At 48.5% G+C, this 24,406-nt stretch overlaps 1 protein-coding gene across 1 annotated transcript; it reads left to right on the top strand.

The window, feature by feature from the left end:
• Nucleotides 1-103: 103 nt before the first annotated feature.
• On the top strand, nt 104-24,148 carry WDR76 (WD repeat domain 76). Its single transcript, XM_063314393.1, has 12 exons — nt 104-469; nt 508-837; nt 1,281-1,336; nt 4,455-4,581; nt 4,955-5,047; nt 5,135-5,178; nt 5,261-5,414; nt 13,268-13,423; nt 14,502-14,716; nt 19,370-19,519; nt 23,653-23,706; nt 23,861-24,148. The coding sequence occupies exons 1-12, from the start codon at nt 104-106 to the stop codon at nt 24,114-24,116; spliced, it is 2,001 nt and encodes a 666-aa protein (XP_063170463.1). The 3' UTR covers nt 24,117-24,148.
• Nucleotides 24,149-24,406: the final 258 nt, after the last annotated feature.

The raw sequence follows: 24,406 nt of genomic DNA, 5'->3' as shown, positions 1-24,406 counted from the left end.
TAAATTAAGACACTTCTTCTGAGTTGCTGCATAAAGGATCTTTTGAGTTGGGAGTATAAATCCTCTGAAGGTGAAATAGGGCCTGGGAGGCGGGAGAACAGAAATGTGCTGGCAGCGCCCAGCAAAGCGGTTTGCCAGGCCTCCCCCGCGGTCGCCAGTTTCGGCCGGGAGTCTTCTCCGGGGCCAGAAGGTCGGCCTCGAGGAGGGCCGGGAGCCCCCCGGGCGCCTCCGGTCAGGGAAAGCGGGGGCGAGGAGGCTCCCCGAGGGCCCTCAGCCCGGCCGCTCGCGGGAAGGGCGCCGGAGGCTGCCGGTCGGGGCCCGCCTCCCACCCGGCAGCCGCCGCTCGCCCCTGCTCCTCTTCCGCGCGGGCCTCGCCTCGCCGCCCCCGGGGCCTTCCCGCGAGAGACCCCCGGCCCTGCCTCCAAGCAGGACGCCGCGCGAGCCGCTGCGGGGGCGGGGCGGCGGGCGGGTTTCCGGCTCGGGCGCCGCCCCGTTTTGCCCGCGAAGAGCGGCGCCGCGCGGCCCATGGCGGAGGCGCAGGCGGGCGCGGGCCGGGGGAGGCGGCGAATGGCGCGGGCGGGCGCGGGCCGGGGGAGGCGGCGAATGGCGGGCCGCGGCGCCGCCGGGCCTCCCTCGGGGGGGCTCGATCCCTGCCTCGACGCGGGGCCCGCGGGGGAGCCGAAGCCCCCGGGCGATGCCGACGCGCCCGAGCCGCCGACGCGCCCCGCCCCGTCCCTGCAGCAGGCCGAGGCGGCGCCGCTGTCGGCGTACGAGAGGAAGAGGCTGAAGAACATCTCGGAGAACGCGGCGTTCTTTGCTTCCCTGAAGCTGTTTGAGGTGGTTGTGAGGCTGCTCTTTCCGGTTAAAATAACGCTGGCCAGGACTGATAAACTGCCCTGGGCAGCTTTTTAAGAATACTTCAGCTGTCTGCAGGGGGCCGGTATTTCGCCGGTTACGTTGCGTTACAGGGTTAGAATTCAGAAGCGGCGGCGGCGGCGGCGGCGTTCCCCTGTCTGCTTTATCGCCCTGCCGAGTGGAGGCCGGGTCGCTTCGTCGCTGTAATGCCACGCAAGAGCGCTTCTTGCCCTGAACGCTACAGACCTGCTTAGATAATTTGTGTCGCCCTTATGCTGGAACACAAATTAGGATGAAGTACAGAGGGAAAACAGCTTAACCTGTCGGGCTGGCGTGACTTCGCTAAATCGGGGGCAAGAAAAAGTGTGTTGAAACGTTGAGCGCTGCATAAATGGTGTATCTCTGATCTTTCTCTCTCCTTCAAGTCAGCTGCCAGACTTCGAAAAATGACCCTGAAAAGGAAGACTCAAGGAATAAGGAGGTAAAACTGCATGTTGTTTGTAAATTAACCAATCGCAAATATCTGGCAATCCCAACAGAAAATTAATCCGTACACACTTGCCATTGGGAATGTTCTTGTTGCATGTGACCAGTGGCTGTTCCAATGGCATCTGTGGAACCCCCAAATTAAATAAAAATTAATTTTAATTTTTTAAAAGGTTGCATTGTATACAGTCATTAAATCTCACAAGATAAACAAAAAGACAGTTTATGACGGGTAAGGACGTGCTGAAAGGAGATGGGCGGAATACAAAAGTGAATGATCAGCACCAAAGAAGTACGTTGAGGTAGTCTGGTTGCATGCTGAGGATAAATGAAGACTGAATTGCAAAACGCAAAGGAAGAGCGAACAGGTCGAAAGGAAGGGGAAGATGGGGAAAGTCAGGGTCATTGCACAGAGTTACTGAGATCCTCAAAGAGGAAGAGGTGAGAAGAACCAAAGGCAGACTGCAACTCGGTGCACGCATGTGGTAGAAGCCAGGATGGGCCAGGATCAAGTGAGGAGGAGAGGGAATGGATCGCCTTGGTGGAAACAAGATTGAGGCAAATGTCCCTTCTCCGTCCACACACCCCATTATTTCCTGTTTTTTATTTCTTTTGCTTTTAATTTCTTAGCATGAAGATGCTTACCTCATAAGAGGTAAGTGTTAGGAAACCTAAGAAAAGAATCAGTCTGTCGGTTGCTTAATGAGAGCAGCAAAATGCTCCCTGGTAACAGCCAAGTTCTTACAGGCATTTTGGGCAAATATTTGGAACTACCTGTCTGGTTTAGTGGTTAAGTTGTTTGTCTAGGACCAGGAAGACCTGAGTTCAAGTCTGCCGTTGGTCAGAGAAGCTCCCTCTTGCAGCCCAACCTACCACGCAAGGCTGCTGTTGGGGAAAAGGAAGGGAGGTCCCAGTAGAGCATTTCAAGAAAGGTGGGATGTAAATCTGACATACTGATACTTGCCTTCACTTTTCTCTCAGTCTTTTCCCAAAACATGGTGGTTGCTCCATCAGGGAATTGTGAAAGGACAGGACTGAAGATGGAGAGTGATAAAAACATGGCTAGGGAATACCTCTTGCATCCAAGAAACCAGAAAATCTTGCTAATAGAATGGCTGAAACCCAATATATTGTCTTTGAAAAATCCTGGAGAATAAATTAAACACTGTAGAACGGCTGGTGACCCTATTTTCAGAAGGTGAAAATGAAAGATTTGGTTACTTTGACTTGTTCCTTGGAAGATTCTAGAGCAGTTCATCTGCAAGTCTCTTGAAAGCAATACATGAATTATCAGAAGTCAGCATGGATTTATCAAGAACTGGTCTAGGGAGAGTAATCTTTTTGATCAGGTAACCTGTTTAGTAAATTGTGAGTGCTATGGATGCAACATATCTTGAATTCAGCAAAGCATTTGCAAAACACTGTGTGTCATTCTCTGATTAGGAAGCTCATTAGATTGGATGGTAGGAGATTTCAGTGTATACATTGTTTGTTTGTTTATTAAATTTATACAGTGCCCATCTCTATGGAAGTGACTCTGGGCGGCTTACAAATAAAAGGTCATAAAAATCATTATAAAAGTACAAAAAATACAAGAAATATAAAGTTAAAAGAGAAAACCTAAAAGGCAGAGAGAGCGTTTTCAAACCACCAACTACCCCAGGGCTGCCTACCACTGTTGGGTACCCAAGCTAGTTGGCAGAGCCAGGTCTTGACGTGAAAGCCAGAAAGGGGGGCGGGGCAACCTCGCCTCGGGGCATGATGGTCCGCGGGGTGGGGGCAACAGCAGAAAAGTCTCTTGTCCTAAACCCTGCCAGCTGAAATTCTTTAGTAAGATGCCCTTCCTGCTGGACCAGGTGGGACGGGTCAATGTAATTGTTGGCTCAGCAGTCCTACTCTGGGAAGGATCCTTGAACATAGATATAGATGACCAGGGATACAGAGTGCCACAGAATTCAGCCCTGGGTCTTGTGCATACCAACATTTTTATTAACAGTATGGGTGACGAGGTGAGGGAATGTTTGTTAAATTCAGGGATGATCCAGAATGGGTCAGGATATCTAATACACTGGAGAACCAGGGGAAAAAAAGTGAGAGAAATTTCACAGTACCCTTGGTGTGTTGCTTGACCAGTCTGTCTTTATTTCTTAGTAGTACTTTGATAGAGCTCAGATTGCGCTGTTGGCTGTGGTACTGCAGCTTATGGATTATTCTAACGGGCCCACAGACTTTCCTTCACTGCAGTAAACTGCGTTCTCCAAACAGCTGAAAGGGTTTAGGGGAAGGTCAGGCCTCGTTCTCTGTCAGGATTCTGGAGTGAAAGATAAGGGATAGCAGATTTCAGTTATAAGAAGGCAGATGCTAATTCAGTGTTAGGAATCCGCTTCGAGCAGTAAGAGGGACTCTACCTCAGAAAGGTGATGGGTGCCCTTTCGTTGGACGTGTTCAGGCCAGGCAGCCATCTGTCCGGGAGCTTTAGCTGGGGTTCTGCTTGCCTGATGGCCCCATTGGGCACTCACAACCAGGATGCTCTTATAATAACTGTCCTGCCAGCTGCAGTTCTCAGGCAGGAAAAGGACATAGTGAAAAATGCTTATAGACCAGCCAGAAAAAAAGGTTATTTAGAGGGAAGTATAAAAATATGGATCTGTCCAAGAGCTTCGAGGGCATATTTTTACTACAGATCTCACACTTTAAGAAACATGTATGAATATTCTGAGAGACATGACAGTTTTCTTCTTTATCGTTTGGGGTGTTGGCTGGAGATTGGGCTGGAGGAAACCATTTGCTTTCTCTGGAGGGGCCACATCCTTGGAGAAAACTGGCAGCGCCTCCCCCCCCCCCCCCGCCAGAGGAAACGCTCCACGTGCAGCTGGTTAGCTGGCTGGGGAAGAGCTGCAGGGCTCGTGGTCCCCAGCCTCATCTAGCAAAGCTCACACTGAGTTCCTGTCTCCAGACTGTAGGGATGGTAAAGGGAGGAAATGATGGCAAATACAGCAAGGATTGAAACAGCAAGTAACTGAAAATAACAGGGCATAAGCAAATGTTTTAATGACCCAAATGTATCCTTTGAAGCACGAGATTTTAGAAGTGAACTCATATTGTCTCGGCAGAGTCAAATCTCCAAAGGCAGAAACTAAGACAGCTTGTCGAAGATCCGTGCGTTTGCAGGGAATAGATCCACTGGGCGTTCCCCCGCCAGAGTCAGAAGCACAGCTGGAATCTTCTGCTGAAGAGCACGTAAGAGGACCAAAAGGGAGAGTTGCAGGCTGGGATGTGCTCGTGCTTGGCCTTCCGGACAGCTCAGACCTGCAAGGGTCCTCTCACTTTTGCCGGCAAAGCCTTTCCGAGTGACAGTCGTCCGGCGCAGGGACTTCCGGTTCTTCCCGGTCGCCTTGGATTCCCACTGCCGCCTCACTGATAAGCGTGTAGTTGCTTTGAGCACGTCTTAGGATTCAGCTTTGCTCAGGGGACTTGAATTGTGCAAACAAAGCAAAATAATTTGAGCAGGAATCTATGAAGTGTTCCTGCTTGCCTTGCTGCCTTTCTGTGGACTGTACTGATAAGATGCAAAGGAATCCACTGCTTTTTATGTCCTCCCCTTTTCTGAAAGGCCCGGTTGCCACCAGGACCTCATCAAATGGTCGCTACTGTTCAGGAGCCAGAAGCTGACACATTCCTCAGCACATGGGCAAAAATAAGTCAGGTACTGTCAGAATTCACCAGTAAGTTTGAAAGAGAGCTTGAACACTTCATTTGTGTAATTTTGTATTGTTTTTCAACCATTAACTAGGTGGAGCCAAAGAAGAGTGAGAAGAATACATGTAACTTAGAAAGGTGACTCTGAAGTTCATCTTAACTTGCTTTTTAAATTTGGTTGATTTTTGTTTAAACTAATGTGTTAATTATTTCGGCCCAGTTACAGAATTCATCTCCATGGGATGGTCCTCAGGGAAGAACATGTTGCAAAAGTGGTGAAGAGCCGGATTTATTCTGTGGCTGTCCATCCCTCAGAAAGCAGAACTCTGGTGGCAGCTGGGGACAAGTGGGGGCAGATTGGCCTCTGGGATTTGGTAAGTAATTCCATAGTCTTTGCAGTCATGTGTTGTTATGCTTTCAGGATAGCTTCTGTAAGTCTTTGATTTCCTTGGGCAGGAATAGTTGAATGTTTAAGGAAACAACATTTTGGGCTGGGAAGATGCGAGGTGCTGGGCAAGTGAATACTGTTGGCAAGAAGATCAGACTCAGAAATGGCCCTGCTGCTATTCGGCTCCGTCTCCCTCTCAAGATGGCAGGATTTTGGTAGGGTAGCAAAGAGGCTTGTACTTTGTGCCAAGAAATGTAAGTCCTGTGATCTGGAAAGAGATGAAGGAGTTTAAGAAAGGCTTGCTGCCTTTCTGATCTCCCTGTCTCATATTGGATGATCTCCATGCTCAGCAGTCTTGTAAAAGTCTCAATGTTCATGAAGTCCTTTATAATTCAAAGGTACCAATGAAGTGAAAAACAGTGTCACAAGTGGGGAGTGAAAATACAGCCAATTTTAGAGTTAGATTAGTTTGGGCTCTGTGATAATTATTTTATTCTTGGGATTCATTTATTTATTTTTTTTAGATGTATATTGTCTGGAGTCCCATTTGACTAAAGTGTGTTAGTTGAGACTCCAGGCTTTAAACATCCAGAAATATCAGACAAACTACTAAAATGGTTAGGCACAGATAGTTTTTTTAATGTGGCTTTGCCCTTTAGATTAACTCATCCTGTGTTTTCAGCAGAAGCAAAATAATCTCCTTTCTGCGGGTAAAGAGGCAGCAAGAGGTCACCAGAGGGGAAAGCAACAGCGTGTCTGAGGGGAGACCATTCCGCTTCCTCGTGTTGAGCCTCTGGGCTGCTCAGCCATCCCGTAGTGCAGCTGTTCCTTTCTGTGTTTCTCTCTTCCCTCTCCTGAAGTCGTGGGGAAAGAATTTAGGGCAGCCTCTTCTCCTTCTGTCTGCCTGGTTCTGTTCCCCTCCTCCTGGCTGCCTGTGCACATTGCTCTCCCAGTGCAGAGTGAGGAACAAAGTGCCCAGTCAGGAACAAGAGGACTGCCCCTTGTTAAGGCCGCTTAGGTGCCCTGGAAAGAGAGAGCAATCTGCAGTTCCATGGCTTTCTTGGTGGAGAGAGGTTTACTCCTGCCATGTTGTTGGAGCTGCAGAATGTTGGAATTGCAACTCTGAGATGGTTGTGAATGGAAGGTTAAGTTCCCCAAAGTGGGCATGTGGCTGGAGCAATCCTTTTGACTTAGATGCCAGCCTTCCACTTACCCTTTTTTACTGCTTGGCAGAAGCTGCTGCAAGGCCTGTGGTGGCTCTTCCTCATGGAGGGATCTATAAGGATCTTGGCAGGTAGCAGGGGGTGCAGTTCCTTTTCACAGAAGCATAGGAAGGGTCCTTGAATCTACTAGTCCAACCCCCTGCCAGGGAAGTGATCCTCAGACCATGTCAGACAAATGGGCTGTCCAGCCTTTACTTGAAAACCTCCAGAGATGAAGCACCCCTGACTCCAGGAGGCAGGCTGTTCTGCTGCATGGTAGCTCTCATGATCAGGAAATTCTCCTTATTGCAAGTTTGGATCTCCCTCTGTAAAGCTTTCACCCACTCATTCTTGTTTACCTGCTTCCTTGTGACAGCTCTTCGAGTGTTGGAAGTTAGTCTCCAAGCCTCTTGCCATTCTGTCACTCTTCCTATACTCTTTCCAGTCCCTCACTAGCATAGAGCAGAACTGTCACTTCCTGTGATTTTGACATCATCCTTCTGTTGAAGCAGCCCAAGGTTGCATTAACTCTTGGCAACGGCAACACACTGGCTCCATGGTCTACCAGGACACCCAGTTCCTTCTGTAATGCCTATTTTGTATCTGTGCACCTGATTTTCCCTACCAACGTGCAGATCCTTACCTTTTGCCCCATTGAATTGCATATAGGATCCAATTTTCTAGTCTGTCAGTATCCTTTTGAACCTTGAGCCTGTCTTCTGAGGTGTTAGCAGTCCCTCCCAGCTTGGTGTCTTCCACACATTTGCTGAGCATCCCTTCTATCCCCTCATCTAAGTCATTTATGACAGTGATGAAGAGGGCTGAACTCAGGACAAAACCTTGAAATACCCCACGGAATAGTTCCCTCCTTGTAGACATAGATCCATTCAGGACCACTTGTTGGATACCGTTGTTCAACAGGAATCCATCTGGTAGTGGGGCCATCCATCTCTCATAGTCCCCTTTCATCAAGAAGGAGGTTATCGTCAACTTATCAGATGCCTTACTGAAGTCTAAGTACAGAACATCCACAGCATTCCCTTGCTCTACTGATCTAGTCACTTTGTCCAAAAAGACAGATTTGCTGGTATGACCTGTTTTTAACAAACCCATGTTGGCTTCTAGTAATTACCTTGTTTTCTAAGTGCCGGTGAAAGCATCAGATACTGATGTCAAGCTGATCAGTCTCCTGGTTCCTGATAGGAGACATTGTTTGACCCACTCTGCCTGACCTCACCATAGGAGATAGGCAGTCCCTCAGATAACCTGGATGTATGTCATGAATGGGTTTATAGGTGGTAACCAGCACCTTGAATTACACCTGGAAGCCCACTGGCAACCAGTGCAGCTCACAGGACAAAGGTGTCACATGGGCTGTAGCTTAGGAGTGGTCTTCACAAGCAGCCCCATGTAGACCACATTATAACTGTGAAGTGACTGGGGCACGACAGACTGTCTGGAGGATCACCAGATCTAGGAACAGGCTCAACTGGCCTACCAGATACAATTGGGCACAGGCTCTTAGCCACAGCTGCCATCTGCTCTTCAAGCAGGACCTGGAAGTCCAGGAGGACCCCCAGATTGTGCACCAGTCTTTACTGGGGAAGTGCGACCACATCCAAGACTAAAGATGGAGAGTCCACACATCCAGAGGGCCCAAAAATCTACAGAATCGCTTGGCTGGCCCAAAGTGGAGATGTACAACTGGATACCATCAGCATAGGGATGATACCAGTCCCCAAACCAGTGGGTGATACCAGTCCCCAGCAGCTTCATGTATATGTTGAACAGGAGGAGAGAGAGCATCATGACCTGAGGTACTCTATAGATAAGGGCATGACCTGAAACTGACCCCAAAGAAAGGAGAACTGCTGTAACGTGTTGTTTTGTTTGTTGTTTATTTGTTCAGTCTCTTCCGACTCTTCGTGACTTCATGGGTCAGCCCACGCCAGAGCTTCCTGTTGGTCATTGCCACCCCCAAGGTCAAATCCGTCACCTCTAGAATGTCATCCATCCATCTTGCCCTTGGTCGGCCCCTCTTCCTTTTGCCCTCCACTCTCCCTAGCATCAGCATCTTCTCCAGGGTGTCCTGTCTTCTCATTATGTGGCCAAAGTACTTCAGTTTTGCCTTTAATATCATTCCCTCAAGTGAGCAGTCTGGCTTTATTTCCTGGAGGATGGACTGGTTTGATCTTGCAATCCAAGGCACTCTCAGAATTTTCCTCCAACACCACAGTTCCAAAGCATCGATCTTCCTTTGCTCAGCCTTCCTTATGGTCCAGCTCTCGCAGCCATATGTTACTACGGGGAACACCATTGCTTTAACTATGCGGACCTTTGTTGTCAGTGTGATGTCTCTGCTCTTAACTATTTTATTGAGATTTGTCATTGCTCTCCTCCCAAGAATTAAACATCTTCTGATTTCCTGGCTGCAGTCAGCATCTGTGGTAATCTTTGCGCCTAGAAATACAAAGTCTGTCACTGCCTCTACGTTTTCTCCCTCTATTTGCCAGGTATCAATCAATCTGGTTGCCATAATCTTGGTTTTTTTGAGGTTTAATTGCAATCCAGCTTTTGCATTTTCTTCTTTCACCTTCAATACGCCAAAAAGAGATGTTATTTTCATCACAGGAGACTGGAATGCTAAGGTGGGCAGTCAAATGACACCTGGAATTACAGGTAAGCATGGCCTGGAAGAACAAAATGAAGCAGAACATAGGCTGATAGAATTTTGCCAAGACACTCTGCATAACAAACACTCTCTTCCAACAACCTAAGAGACGGCTTTATACATGGACTTCACCAGATGGACAACATCGAAATCAGATGGACTACATCCTTTGCAGCCAAAGGTGGCGGACATCTATACAGTCGGTAAAAACATGACCTGGAGCTGACTGTAGTTCCGATCACGAACTTCTTATTGCACAATTTAGGATCAGACTAAAGAGATTAGGGAAGACCCACAGATCAGCTAGATATGAGCTCACTAATATTCCTAAGGAATATGCAGTGGAGGTGAAGAATAGATTTAAGGGACTGGACTTAGTAGATAGGGTCCCGGAAGAACTATGGACAGAAGTTTGTAACATTGTTCAGGAGGCGGCAACAAAATACGTCCCAAAGAAAGAAAAAGCCAAGAAGGCAAAAAGGCTGTCTGCTGAGACACTAGAAGTAGCCCAAGAAAGAAGGAGAGCAAAAGGCAACAGTGATAAGGGGGAGATATGCCCAATTAAATGCAAAATTCCAGAGGTTAGCCAGAAGAGATAAGGAATTATTTTTAAACAAGCAATGCGCGGAAGTGGAAGAAGACAATAGAATAGGAAGGACAAGAGACCTCTTCCAGAAAATTAGAAACATCGGAGGTAAATTCCAGGCAAAAATGGGTATGATCAAAAACAAAGATGGCAAGGACCTAACAGAAGAAGAAGAGATCAAGAAAAGGTGGCAAGAATATACAGAAGACCTGTATAGGAAGGATAACAATATTGGGGATAGCTTTGACGGTGTGGTCAGTGAGCTAGAGCCAGACATCCTGAAGAGTGAGGTTGAGTGGGCTTTAAGAAGCAGTGCTAATAACAAGGCAGCAGGAGACGATGGCATCCCAGCTGAACTGTTCAAAATCTTACAAGATGATGCTGTCAAGGTAATGCATGCTATATGCCAGCAAATTTGGAAAACACAAGAATGGCCATCAGATTGGAAAAAATCAACTTACATCCCCATACCAAAAAAGGGAAACACTAAAGAATGTTCAAACTATTGAACACTGGCACTTATTTCACATGCCAGTACGGTAATGCTCAAGATCCTGCAAGGAAGACTTCAGCAGTTCATGGAGCGAGAGTTGCCAGATGTACAAGCTGGCTTTAGAAAAGGCAGAGGAACTAGGGACCAAATTGCCAATATCCGCTGGATAATGGAAAAAGCCAGGGAGTTTCAGAAAAACATCTATTTCTGTTTTATTGACTATTCTAAAGCCTTTGACTGTGTGGACCATAACAAATTGTGGCAAGTTCTTGGTGGTATGGGGATACCAAATCATCTTGTCTGCCTCCTGAGGTGTCATGAGTAAGGATGGCGAGCAGGGGGCTCTCACCCAGACTGTCAAGCGCATGCGTAGCACTGAGGAACTGTTCAGCCATTCAAAGAGACACAGATCGGGACCGCCTTAACCGTTGGGGTTTATATGGCTGGGTTTTCCCACGCTTTCTCAGTTTGTTAGGATTCTTGTTAAGTACTACTAATAAATATTAGAGAACAAGTCCTCGCCTCAGTGTGTTTCCTGGTAATCAGGACATGAGGAATCTGTATAACGACCAAGTAGCAACGGTAAGAACAGACCACGGAACAATGGCCTGGTTTAAGATTGGGGAAGGAGTACGGCAGGGCTGTATACTCTCACCCTACCTATTTGTAATGAATGCCTATTCTAAAACACTCTCAGACTCATGAGCAGGAATGCAAAGATACCTGATTTATTAAAGAATAGTATGCAGGATCACAAAGAAAGCTGAGAATGATAAAAGCACGCCAAATGCAAACTAAAAACCCTTGGTACAAATGGGATCCCTCCCCCAGTAGAATCTTCCCATGCTCACAATCCCAGGTGCTCCTAACGGCTTCTGATGGTCTGCGGGAAAAGTCCTTGAACAGAGCACATAACCCAAACACATTCCATTGAAATGAACATAGGTACAGAGCTTGGTACAAGGTTTCACAGCAGCTCCCTCCCAAACAGAAACGCGCGTCAGCGCCATGACATGTGAAACGTTACGATGTACAGTGCACATTGAAACAGTGAACATGACATACTGCCCCCCAAAAGAAAGAAAACACTAAGCAGCAGGCTTTAAAGGGTACGCCAAGTGGAAACGGCGAATTAAATCAGGGGCATTAACGTGGCAAGCAGACACCCATTCAGGATGAGGAAAGTGTTTCCATTGGACCAGATACTGGAGGGTGCCGCGAAGCTTGCGAGAATCAACGACCTCCTTGACCTCAAAGTGCTGTTGGCCGTCAGTCATGATCGGAGCAGGAGGAGGAGGTTGGGGATGCCAGCGGGAAGAGTGGTGGACAGGCTTGAGCAAGCTGCAATGGAAAACAGGGTGCAAGCGTTTCAAATTGTGAGGCAGGTCCAACTTAAGAGTAACTGGATTGATAAGACCAACAATAGGGAAAGGACCAATGAACTCGGGAGCAAGTTTTTTAGAGGGTTGTGGGGACTTGATGAATTTGGTAGATAGATACACTTGATCCCCAATCTTGAAATCGTGTTGCAAAGAACGACGCTTATCAGCTTGAAACTTGTAAGCAGCCTGGGCATCAGCCAAAGCCTGTTGAATCACCGGCCAGGAATCAGCAAGCTTAACAGAGGCAGAACATGTTTGGGGAGGGGGTTGTGGCAGTTCAGGGATGGGAACAAAGCCGTGACCAGAAACCACACGAAAAGGGGTTTGCCCGGTACTCTGATGGACAGCATTGTTGTAGGCCACTTCAGCAAAAGGCAGCAAGTCCAGCCAATTGTCCTGATGGTAGTTAATGTATGCTCTAAGAAATTGTTCAAGAGCGGAGTTCAAAATCTCAGTAGATCCGTCAGTCTCAGGATGGGACGAGGTGGACAGTGCCTGTTTGGTGCCAATCAATTTTAAAAATGATTTCCAAAACTGGGAAGTAAACTGTGTCCCGTGGTCGCTGACCAAATGGGAGGGGCTACCGTGGAGACGGTAGATGTGGATGAGAAATAGGCTTCCCCAGAAAGTCAGTGGGGAAGCCAGCAGTGAAGGTCACAAGTCACTGGGGTAAGTCTCCCCAACCCATGCACCCTTCTCAGCCCCCCTGTGCGTGCTCCAGCCACCCGGGCACCCCCATGCACCTTCCCCAACCTGCACTGCAGCCCCGCACAACCTCCCCAACCCACATTGCACTTCTCGCACACTCCTGCACACCCTCCCCAACAAGCGTGGCACCTCATGCACCCCAACACACCTCCCTGACCCACATGGCACATCTCATGCACCCTCCCTGACCCTCTCTGCGCACCCCTCCCTCCCCCACCCGGCAGCAGCCCCATACCTGCTGGCCGTCCTGGGACTTGCAACTTCCTACCGGCTTCCCCACTGACTTTGGTTGCTGGAAGCCTGCAGGAAGATGCCTCACCTAACCATGGTATTCAGTTAACAATGGCAACTGGGACTGCAGGGATTGCTGTTGCTAAGCAGTGCAGTCGTGCTTTATGACTGCATTGCTTAGCAATGGAAATTCTGGTCCCGGTTGTCATAAATTGAGGACTTGTTTGCAAAGAAGAAAGTGCAGACGCTGCCTCTGGCTGCTGCTGGTTGGTGCTCAAAAAGAACCTCAGAAGCCTGACTCAGCCAGCTTTCCCTGCCTTGATTAAATCAGAAACATAGGAATATCAGTGCAAAAGGCCTTTTGCTTTTGTTCCACCAAGTTGGGACTATTCTCACTTTTTGAGAATACCTGCCCTGGGCCTGGGCGGGACCCTCTCGGTAGACCACAGGCTCCTGTCCCTGCCTGAGGAAGGGATCCTCAGCTCCTGGTGCTGACCTTGTTGCAAGGTCTGCTGCTTATTGTGAAAAGCAGTGACTGTGATGCTGCTCTGGTTTGTGTTTTCCAGGACTGCAGTTTTGAAAGTGGAAGGCATGTCTTCATACCCCACAGCCAGCCAGTTAGCTGCCTGCACTTTTCTCCCACTAATCCTGCTCATCTTTTATCTCTGAGTCATGATGGCACATTACGATGTGGGGATGTAACCAGAAGAATTTTTGAGGAGGTGAATATTGATATTTTGCAGCCATTAAATAATGCTAGGAATCCTAGAATGTGATGCTTGGAAGGCACCTTGTGGATACAGATAGTCCTCACTTAACAACCATTCATTTAGTGATGGTTCAGACTTACAACAGTGTCGAAAAAATGACTTATGACTGGTTCTCGCATTTACGACCATCGTAGCTTCCCCGCGGTCATGTGATCATGATTTGGGCACTTGGCAACTGGTTCACATTTATGACCATCACAGTGTCCCGTGGGCACGTGATCGCCATTTTTTACCTTCCTGGCTCGTTTCTGGCAAACAAAATCAATGGGGAACCATGTGATTTGCTTAATGACCACGTGGTTTGCTTAATGACCATGTGGTTTGCTTAACGGCCACTGCAAAAGGGGTCATAAAATCTGGTTGGATTTGCTTAATGACCACTTTGCTTAGCAACTTAAATTCTGGTCCCCATTGTGGTCATTAAGTGAGGACTACCTGTACTCTACTTCAACCCCCTGCCCGGTGTGGGAGTCTGCTACTACAGGAACCTTTGACTTGACTTATTTTTTATGGAAAGGCTATAAACTTGATAGCGCTGTTCCCTTAGGAAGTGGAGCAAAGCTTGACTCTGTCAGGTACGGTGGAGTTTGGGATGGACTGTCCCGTTCTTGGCCTTCTGCCCTGTTCCAGGAGGCAGGCGGAATAATGCCCTCTCCTGTCCTCCTGGGGCATCCCTTGCTGTTGCGGAGAGCACCGCAAGTCAAGGCCTGGGGCGCTAGAGAGAATCGTTGCAGTTTTGTTCTAAGCAACAGCTCTTGGCTGTGTCCTTACCCTTTTACTTTTTTCTGAGTTAGAGATAGAATGTTCATTTTTTATTTATTATATATTTTTTTATGTTTGGGAAGGTAATCTGTCTGCAAGAAAGGCTGCTTTTCTCAGTCTTCCTTTGAACGTGCTAGATGTGACACTTGGAAACGGTGTGTGGAGGCTTAATCCCCAGCGGTTGTGAAAGGCAAGCATAAAATCAGCAGCTCAGGCTGAATTGTTTATTCCAGGCAGAGCCTACATGGAAGCCTCTTTCTCATTCCAGCTGTACAGAAACGAGAGCCACAGCCTTTCCTCCTTTGACTTCTTGGCGAGCAATGCCTCCACTTTGGTTGTAGGCACGTGGGATGGAAGAGTGGCCATAGTGGACCGGAGAACCCCGCAACACTCCCCTGAGCTCTCCGCAGATCTTCATGCAAAGACTCGGACGGTCCACGTTCACCCTGTCAATAGACATTGCTTTATGACCGCGGGGGAGAGGTAGGTTCCCACCCTGACGCCAGCGTTCACTCGGCTGGGAGGGAGCTGCCTGAGCAGGCAACAGCCACCCGTTTGCCTTCGAGCGGGCTCTGGGGAAAGGCACTGGGGTCGAGAAGGGTCCTCTGGGCTTCCCAGAGACGTGTTGGCCTAAGCAGGCTCCCGGAGCTTTGGGGCCTTAGGAAGCGCGAGTGGAATTCCTTCTGATCTCGCACTGTGGAGCAGGGAAGAAGAGGAAGGAGTCACCGTGGATGCTCGCAGGGACCCCCAAGTCACTTTTGCTGACTGGCCTTTTGGGTGTTCCCCCAAAGCACATTCTCTGAGCTGCCGTGCAAGCACTTCCAGGGAAAGTCTGCAGTCTACTCTGTAAGACGTGAATGGCCCAGAAGCAGTGGGACTCAACTTGATTGAAAGGGTGATGAGGACTTGTTTCTGTGCATACTTTAAAATCTTCTGTATCAATGTATGTAGTTGAATCCAAAATTTTTAACCTTTTTACATGTCCACGAAGCATAATAAAATGTCCCATCATGTTCACATTTCCAGCACACAGGTAGTCCTCACTTAACGACAGTAACTGGGACTGGAATTTCCATCACTAAGCAGTGCAGTCATAAAGCGAGACATCATGTGACCTCGTCGCTTATCAACGGCAATCCTGGCAATTCCCCTTGCCGTTGTTAAGTGAATTTTACTGGTCGTTAGCCGAGCACCTGCCCCAATCCAAGTCATTCTGGGCTTGGTCTCTCCCAGCCCCAAACCTCAGTTAGGTAAGCGACTGCCTCCAACTCCCCCCACCTCTGCCTTTTTGGCCGCCTGGCACCCTGCCTTGCAGGGCGGCAAACAGACCCAGCGCCGCGGGGCTCTGGGACTGCAAGAAGCCTGAGCCGCGGCCCAGCATGAAACTGCAGCCACCCCCGGCCAGCTGCGCGAAGCCACCCCAGGAGGCTCCGGCTGCCCCAGCCTGCACTCGTTCGCCCAGCCTCCGCCGCCCGTTCCCCGCACTGACTTCCACCTTGACCACCCGCCCGCCATGGGCGAAGCAGATGCACCCAGCTGCCTTTGCTGACTCCTTTTCGGACCCAGCTCCTCCATCGAAGAATTCCTCCACGTGGCTCCCTTCAGGACGCTGTCTTCAGAAAGCCACTCTCTCGTCTCAGAGCTTGTGGAAAGGGAGGGCAGCTCTCCGAAGTCTGTGCAACTGTATAACTCTGTCGATGCAGCCCAGAGTTGCGCTGGCTCTCGTGCCAAGCTCGTGCTTGATCTGCCGTCTCCCAGGATCCTCAGATCCTCCTCACTGCCCAGCCAGCTGCTGCCTTATCTTGTCACTGCGCATCTGGATTTTCCTAAGTTTCCTTACGTTTAGGTTGGGTTCAGTGTTCAAATCTATCAAGAACTTTTTGAACTTTGAGTTCGGTGTCGTCTGCAAAGTTGCTGAGCATCCCTTTTGTCCTCTCCTCTGAGTCACGCATGAAAAGCACGAGGTGATGAGCACCAGGCCCAGGACAGAACCCTGGGGGGCTCCCCTGCGTACGGGCCCCCACACGGCCACCGAAGGGGCGGGTTCAGCCCGTTGTGAATCCATCTGATGGTGGGACAGCCTGTCCCATGTTGCCCCATTACACTTGTCAAGTGCATCAAATGCCTTACTGAAGCCTAGGCTTGCTGCATCTGGGTCCACTGACCTGTTCACTTTGTCAAAAAAGATGGGTGAGTCTGGCATGAACTCTTCTTAACAATCCAGCTGGCTTCTAGTAACCGCCTTGTTCCTCTCTTTCAAACCCCGCTGCTCGGTGCTCTTTTCTGGGATTTCCCAGTTATGTCAAGTTTCAAGGGTCTGTAGTTTCCTGGATCCACTTGTTTTTCTTTCTTAAAGATTGGAAGAGCCTTCTGTCTTCTCCAGTCTCCTATCGCTTCTCTGTAATGTTGGCCAAAAAGTCACTTTATGTCTGATTCCAGCTTAGATTGCATGAAATTTTCCATTCACTTGAACTCTCACTTCTTTGACTGATAGACAGGGGATGATAACGTTCTGTTGCCTTACTGGCCCAGACGCCTTCTGTAGATACTCCGTAGTACCTCTGTGCATCTCACACCCTTTGTCTCTGCTAAAGCAGTAGGCATTAATCTCTGCTGGGAGGACGGAACAGCGAAGCTTTCCTTTCTTCTCATCTCAGCTGGGCTATGGACACCGCATTTTTTAATTAGTGAAATATATAGAACATAGTACATAAATTAAAGAAATCTAATTACTAGGTCTATCCATATTACTCATTTAAAACATTAACTTAAATATTACATGAGTACTTCAAAAAGTGATGCATCATTTAATTATTAAGTAATTTTAAATACTTAGGATATAAAGCATGTTATAAACCTTAAAATTACTTAAAAGTAATTTTAAATACTTAGGATATAAAGCATGTTATAAACACTTAGTTTACATGCTGAAAGAGAAGCTAACAGGTATGCATTGCATTGTTTTTCCCCACAAAATTCTTGTTTTGTTTGAACTGCTAGAAAATGAAAGATTTCTCAAACTGTCAACCTTTAATTTTTTTCTCTCTTCTCCATGCGAAGGGCACTCCAAGCATCAAAATCTAGCTAATTTGCATTGCAGATTGCAACTGCAGTATCTCAGAGGTTATCATGCAATTTCTGCTTAGTTGATTCCAGTGAAGAATCCGTATCTCCTATGCAGTCGTGTCGTGGCCAGGCATATCCAAATGCCTGACATTGCTTTCCCTGCAGTTCCACCCACGGGTCTTATTCTTCCTCTCTGGAATGGTTGAAAACAAGTCTGCTCTGCCTTCTTTGTGATGGCGGCTCTTACGGTGCTTTCACACAGCTACCATTCTGATTAGCGAGCCATTTAATTATGGGCTGGATGGTTAAGTGGCTACTGTGGAACATATAGGACAATTTGTCCAATATGATGAGAAGGTGAGAACTTTGTCCCTCCCAGATATGTCACCTCTAAATGTCTCTGAATTAATGTTGATGATCTGTGGAGTGGGAGGGAGGTCCTGATTTACAGGATGATTCAGGATCATTCTCCCCAAGACACTTGAGAGCGTGGAGTGTCCTCTTTAATTGTCCGTGGTGCATGGTGAGGCTACTTCTTTAGATGACTCAGGATCACCCAGCCTGTTACTGTGTGGGATTCCAGCAGCACTGAACATTTTCTGCTCTTGTTTATCAATGTGCTGGGCTTATTTCATTTATTTTGCGTATTTATTAATACAGACTGCTTCAGTCAAGGCCACTTCAAGTGGTTTAAGGTGATAAAGCAACGTGCAAGTGTGCCCCAGCATCCACAGAAGCATCTCCACCTATGATGTTGGATTCAGCATTATACTATGGCAGTAACGTTATGCTATTTATTTATGGATTTATAAACTGCTTTAGTCAAAATGACTAAGTGGTATACAAAAACAGTGGCTCTGGTCAACACAACCATAAGAACGATAATATACAATATATAATGCAATATATAATTACATTTTAAAGATCCCAGTTAGATCAACATTCCTGGCACTTTGGAAGCTCTACAGCACTCAAGTTCCAAAGGCCTTCTAAAAAAGTCAGCATTTTACGGGCTTCTAAAAGGCCCACAAGCCCAGAGGAGGGGAGCCCCTACAGAGAATGCCCCCGTCTGAGCCCCCTTCGTCATACAGCAGGAATCCTCCATGCAGGCAGGACCTACGTGGGATAGGCAATCTCAGGATTCCTGGACCCTGGGCCATATCGGGCTTTATGGATGCCAACCGGCACATCCCATGGACTTGTACTCAGAAGGACAGCAACCATCAGGGTAGCTTCTCCCAGCAGCGTTGCTTCGTGGTGGTAACGAGCCAGTAAGTCTATGGGCTGCTGTACTTTGCACCAACTGCAGCTTCTGAGTGGTCTCCAAGGGCAACTCCATGTAAAGCAAATTGCAGTAATCCACACAGAAGATGACTATCTTCAGTGCCACCTATGCTTGATGTGGGCTGTGTGTTGCTTGCTCACTATCTGTCTTGGTGGCCTTCCAAAAGTTCCTTTTGCCTGTCATACAGTCCCTGATAAGCTTTGAGTCTGTTTACTTTTCTGTATGGGTGGCACAGACATGCAGCAGCTGGCTTTGTGGGGCTGGGTTTTCTGCTGTCGTCTTCATCATCATCAAGTTCCCTGTCCCTCTGGTCCTTTGCTCCCGGGTGCGGGACACCTTTCTGCCCTCCTACGGCTCTGCACACCCAATCCCGTGGGAGCCAGGCTCAACTAGACTTCGTTTGACAAGGCTGAGGATGGTGCACAACAAACCGGAAAAAGAAGCCTCAAGCACAAACTTCATGTATGCTGAGCAGGTGACCCTGCAGGAAAGCAAGCAGTAATGGGGGAACGCCCCCACTGAATTCCAGAAGTGCATTCAAATATCCTCTGTCATTGTCACCTCTGAAGACCTGCTTGTTCCCTCCCAGGACACAGAGAGCCTTCCTGAGAAGCTTCCTTGCTGTGAACTTGGGTTCTCCTCCAAGGGAGAAGATGTGCATTCTGTTTCCTTGATAATGCTTGTTCCAGGACTGATGGGAGAAGATTCCCTTCCTAGGATCTCCTCCTGATCACTGGAGGAAACGGGCAATCCTGGTAAAGATCACGTTCCCATTGCTGTTACAGAAACGTCACTATTTATGACGCTCGGCACCTGAAGAACAGAAGCCAGCCGGTGCTTGCTCTCACTGGACACACCAAGAGCGTTGCTTCAGCTTATTTTTCACCCGTGACTGGAAACAGAGTGGTGACAACTTGTGCTGATGATACGCTGAGGTATGTATGAGTTGGCTTTGTGTTCGGTTTTGCTTCTGTGAGTCTTCCTTCTAATGCTCCTTTCCCGCAGCTCCGTGCAGCCAAAATAGCAAGGTATAAAGGCCAGGGGAATTGCCCAGTAACCTTCATGCTAGATGCTTCGTTCTTGAGGCAGATTTGCCCTCACGAGAGTTTTTTCTTTGCAATATGAGCAGAACAAAGGGAGTTAGTTTGTTTCTGTGTAAAAATGGGGATGAGACAGAAAAAGTAGGTTGAAAGGGGGGTTGGGAAAATGCTGAAGGACTCAACATGCATACCTTTGTAACCTTTTTATAAATACTGTGTGGAGTCCAGCAATGCTGGTTCTACCATTGACCATCAGGTTCGCCGACTGAAAGGCCAGAGTGTCAGTTCACAGAGCAAGAGGTGACCCGGTTCACTTCCCCCGGCTGTGACCCATCAGCCTCCAACCCCAGGGGAACAGAAAAACGGGGAAAAGAGCCTGCAGGATCCTTCTCCTTCCCAAAAAGTCTCTGGACGAACTTGCACAGGATCTGCAACTGCAGTAGGCATGGAGAAGTACCAATTGTCGCTGTGCAGGCCCAGATGTGGGCACACACTACCAGTCTGTGGCAGTGGTCCCGTTTTTCACCAGGGTTGCTCTAGGCATTGTTTTGCTCTCTCCAGCTCCTCCAAGTAGCATGGAGTCAGCTGGGATTGACAACTGGAGAACTTTGTGGATCAGTCAGGGTTGAGACTGAACTGCTAAGGAACTCCCCAACACTCGGGATCCTTTAGTCACTGGGGTGGGCCGTGTCAATAGGCTCCTCTCCTGTGCAGAGGTCAAGGGTGCTTGTGGTCCGCAGTCTGGCTAGAAAGTGATCAGAGCCTGGCAAGGGACAGACAGTAACCCGTATCCAGACCATGGTTCATCTGCTCTGATGGGGAAATCAGATCCAGCATCTGCTGGGGCCATGCCACGAAATCCCAGGCCGTCCCTGAGATCCCAAGGCATAGTGCCCAACCAGCTCACGCTAATCCACACCAGGTCAGTGCATTCACCCACTGCTGAATGTTGGATGGGCAGTCTTCATCAGCCCTAGTCTGAGTTGGGCTTCCTGGAGTCAGGCCACAAGAGCTAGGGTTAGAAGAGAAGACCTGCACCAACGTGCAAGTCCCCCTTCTCCAGCAGGCTATCCGGCGTCCCCTAGTGTGTCCTCCTCTGCCCGTCAGGGCTTTGGTGTACACCGCTATCTGCACCTCAGTGCTGAAGCCCACCCCCCACCCTCCTTGCTTCCCACACTGCATCCTGGCTGGTCAGCCATTCCCCACGCTGTCCTCGCACTTGAGGGAAGCCAGCTGTTAAAAGCCCACCCAAACCGGAGTCCGCTCTCCCCCCCAGCTGTCGGATTCAGTGCACTCAGGGTTCTACTTGCTCCATTTCGGAGGACCACAGCAGTTCCACAAACACACAGGGATGCTAAGCCACCTGTGTCTTGTTCCCCGTCCATCCGTGGTCCCCTTCTTCCTGCCCCCTTGCTCAGCCTGGACCTCTGATTACCAATCTTTCTGCTGCTGCCTGATAGGGCATGCTGGCGGCCATGTTGTTTCTCCATCCCGCAATGACCGCCACTTCCAAGGGCACAGATGCCTCCTCTCCCTCTCCGCCACTTCCACTGACGTCCGGCTCAGCGTCACTTTGAGATCGCCCGGTCTGATCCAACCATGTTCTCTGCATCTGTTCCCCTGGCTAATGAACAACCTCGCTCAAAACAAACCACTTCTTGAAAACCGGAAGTGAGTGGAATTGCTCTGCAGCCATCGCTCAGTCAGCGCAAGACAAGGCTGCCCTCAAATGTGCCTCTGTTGTCCAGGGCTGTGCTGCCCCTGCTGTGTCAGAGGCTGCCCCCTGTCCTAAGCAAGGGGGCTGCTTTTCTGGCTTTGCTACCCTCCTGTTGGCGTGCCAGCACCAGCGGTTAAGGGGCGGGTCTCCGCCTGCATTCTTCAGCTGCAGTGTCTGTCCCTTTTCCCACACCCTTTTTGGGGTTGAACTCACAACAGTAATGGTGAAAAAGACATCTGGGAGGGCAGAAGGAGCTCCAGAGAATAGAAAGGCCGTGATGGTCCTTCACACCCACTCTTCTTCTTTCCCCATTTGTCTCCAGGGCTTCCAGATCACCTGAGTTTGGCAGCCTCAGGGTCTTGATTGCAGCCTTTGTACTCATTTACTGATCTTACAGTCATCTGTTTGAATGCTGCTAATTCTCATTGGTTGACTATTCATCAGGTCAGGGGTTCCAGCAGGGGAGGTGGCGGCTTTATTGCCTGCCTCTCTCGGTTGTTTAACACCTGAGTTAATGCAGCAGCCTCCTGGCAGCTGTTCCCAATTCCTCTCTCCATTCCCTGATTTTATCCAGAGCAGAGCTGTTTGGGCTGATCTGGGCCTTCTGGGAGTTTTCTTGTCTCCCTGCAATGCAGGACTCTTTGCTGGCTCACTATTGGAGCCAGAGACCAGTTTAAGCTACTGGGGCTTCCTCCCCTTCCCCCCAAATATTCAGCTGTCCTGGTTTCTCCCTCTCATCCTCTTGGTTCACATTCTCTGTCAGGGACCTGGTCCCCAGCCCTGGAATCAGCTCCCAGTGCTCCCTTCGTGTTCTCTCCGAAAGTTTTAAGGAGTTTAAGGCCTTTGTGTTGGACACATGGGGGAGGAAAGGGGAGGAAAGCTGGTACAGCAATAATAGCTCAAGTTCCTCCCAGTTGCCTGGTGGGAGGTGGGAGGCAAAGAGAGGAATGGTTAACTGCAAGGGGGGAACGGGCTCTGCAGAAATAGGCAGGAGGAAGGAAACAGGCCAGGTCTGAAATTGGCAAACACAGTTTAAAACCATCAACAGTGCAAAGGTCTGGTGTGCAGAGCCCAGGGAAACCTTAAAATGAGGAACGGGAAAGCAGCAGTGGATTCTTTGGTGTTTGAGCTGCTTCACTGAAGCGTGTCGTTCCTTTCAGAACAGATGGGCCAAGCACCGGCTTTGCCTGGCGGCTGCCAGTATCACACTCATGATCATTGTGGCAATTTTACTTTTCAGAGCTGGTAGTTACGTTCTTAAGGAGACAACCTATGGACTAGGTGGTTCTCTATCTGTCTGTCTGTCTGTCAGTCTGTCTGTCAGTCAAATTTGTATTACTGCCCATCTCCCCTTGAAAGGAGGGACTGGGTGGAAACCAACTAAGTGGGAAACCACTTAGTTGGTTTCACTTCCACGACAGATACCAACTGACTTTGTAAAGAGGCTCTGAACTTTGAAAAACAAGTCCTCTATTGGGAACTTGGGACTTGAACGAAGAGGGTGGAATAGCCAAATATGGGGGAATAGTGGGGTACTAGCCCACTGAAGCTGTGCCTGGCTGTGTCGATTTCTTGTTGAGCTTGTGTCATTGGGGGGTGCCCCAGGAGAGGTGAAATTTGACCCTCAAGGAGGTTTTGATGGTCTTTGTGCAAAAAGAGATGGCTGACGACAGTACCAGTGTGATTAGCGCGCCCCCAGCATATGAGAAACACCTTCATAGGAGAAGCCTTGATGAGAATTGGTGGCAACTTTTCCTCCAGTTGGCGATATTGGCCAGGAGTAGAATGTTGGCTGGGGAGATCCCCAGTTGCTGTCCCCGCTGTGTGGCGCAGGAAGACTGCATGGAGGGGGCGCAGACCGCCCTGTTTCCATGGGGCAGGCTGTGGGCAGCACAGTTTATTCCAAGGAGGCTTCCTCCCAGCTCGGGGAGGGGAGGGGAAGGGAGCAAGGCTAAGCAACTTTGGGATAAGCCCTAAGTGGCACTTAAATCAATCAAATCAAATTGTTTATTACAGCGGTAAGCTAGACACAGTGAAATTTCCAATACTACAACTGTTATATACATCTATCTATCTATATCTATATATATATATATATATATAACAGGAAAAACAATGACTACTGTATCATAAGATCTAAATAAGAACATACATAATTCAATAAAATAAAAAATAGTATTATAAAGAGTGATAAATAAGTGGCACATAAGGCAGCAGTTACGATCTTAGCATTTGGGCCCTAATCCCTTAAAACCTAATCCAGGTGAAGGGATTTGTTATTTGGCTAAACTCTCTTGTTTTTGCCTTCCAGGATCTTTGGGACCAAATGTTTATCATCTTTAGCTCCTATCCTCACAACTATACGGTGAGTTAGGACGAGGAGGTTGGTACTGATGAGGCTGAAATTGTGCGCATGAATAAAACCATCCACAGTGAACAGGCCTTGGCGTTTGATTGTCGTTCGGGAATTTAGAGGGCAAGTGAGCAAAACCTGCACCCGTTTTCCCTTTTCTGAACAGGCACAACAACAACACAGGCCGATGGCTGACCAGGTTCCAAGCAGTTTGGGACCCCAAAAGGGACGACTGCTTTGTGGTGGGGAGCATGACGCGGCCGAGACAGATCCAGGCCTTTCACGCCAGCGGGGAACTGGTGCACTCCTTTTCCAGCGAGGATCGTCTTAACTCTGTGTGCTCCATCAACTCCTGGCACCCCACCAGGTATATTGTTGTAGGTGGAAATTCCAGTGGCCGCCTGCATGTCTTTAAAGAGTGAAGAGGACAGAAGAATGCTAAGAACAAAACAGGATTTGGTGTTTAGTTTAGTTTATGACATGTCTTGCCTCAGGACAAAGTTGGAAATTCATGCAGCCCAAGTTTGTCACTTTTTGAATGGGTTGTGAGACATTGTTAGGGTCAATTATTCACAGCAGCTTATAACTCTGTGTGAGGAACTGTGCAAGTTCTAAATGAGGTATTGCAGATACCTCATTTAGAAGTTAAATGCTGATATTTTTGTGATAGGAAATTTAAATGTTGGTGTGTTCAAGAGTGAATAAAAAGCTT

This window comes from Candoia aspera, chromosome 13 (genome assembly GCF_035149785.1).
Source record: "Candoia aspera isolate rCanAsp1 chromosome 13, rCanAsp1.hap2, whole genome shotgun sequence".
In the NCBI taxonomy this organism is placed as follows: Eukaryota; Metazoa; Chordata; class Lepidosauria; order Squamata; family Boidae; genus Candoia; species Candoia aspera.
This window is presented reverse-complemented; position numbering and strand designations above follow the sequence as displayed.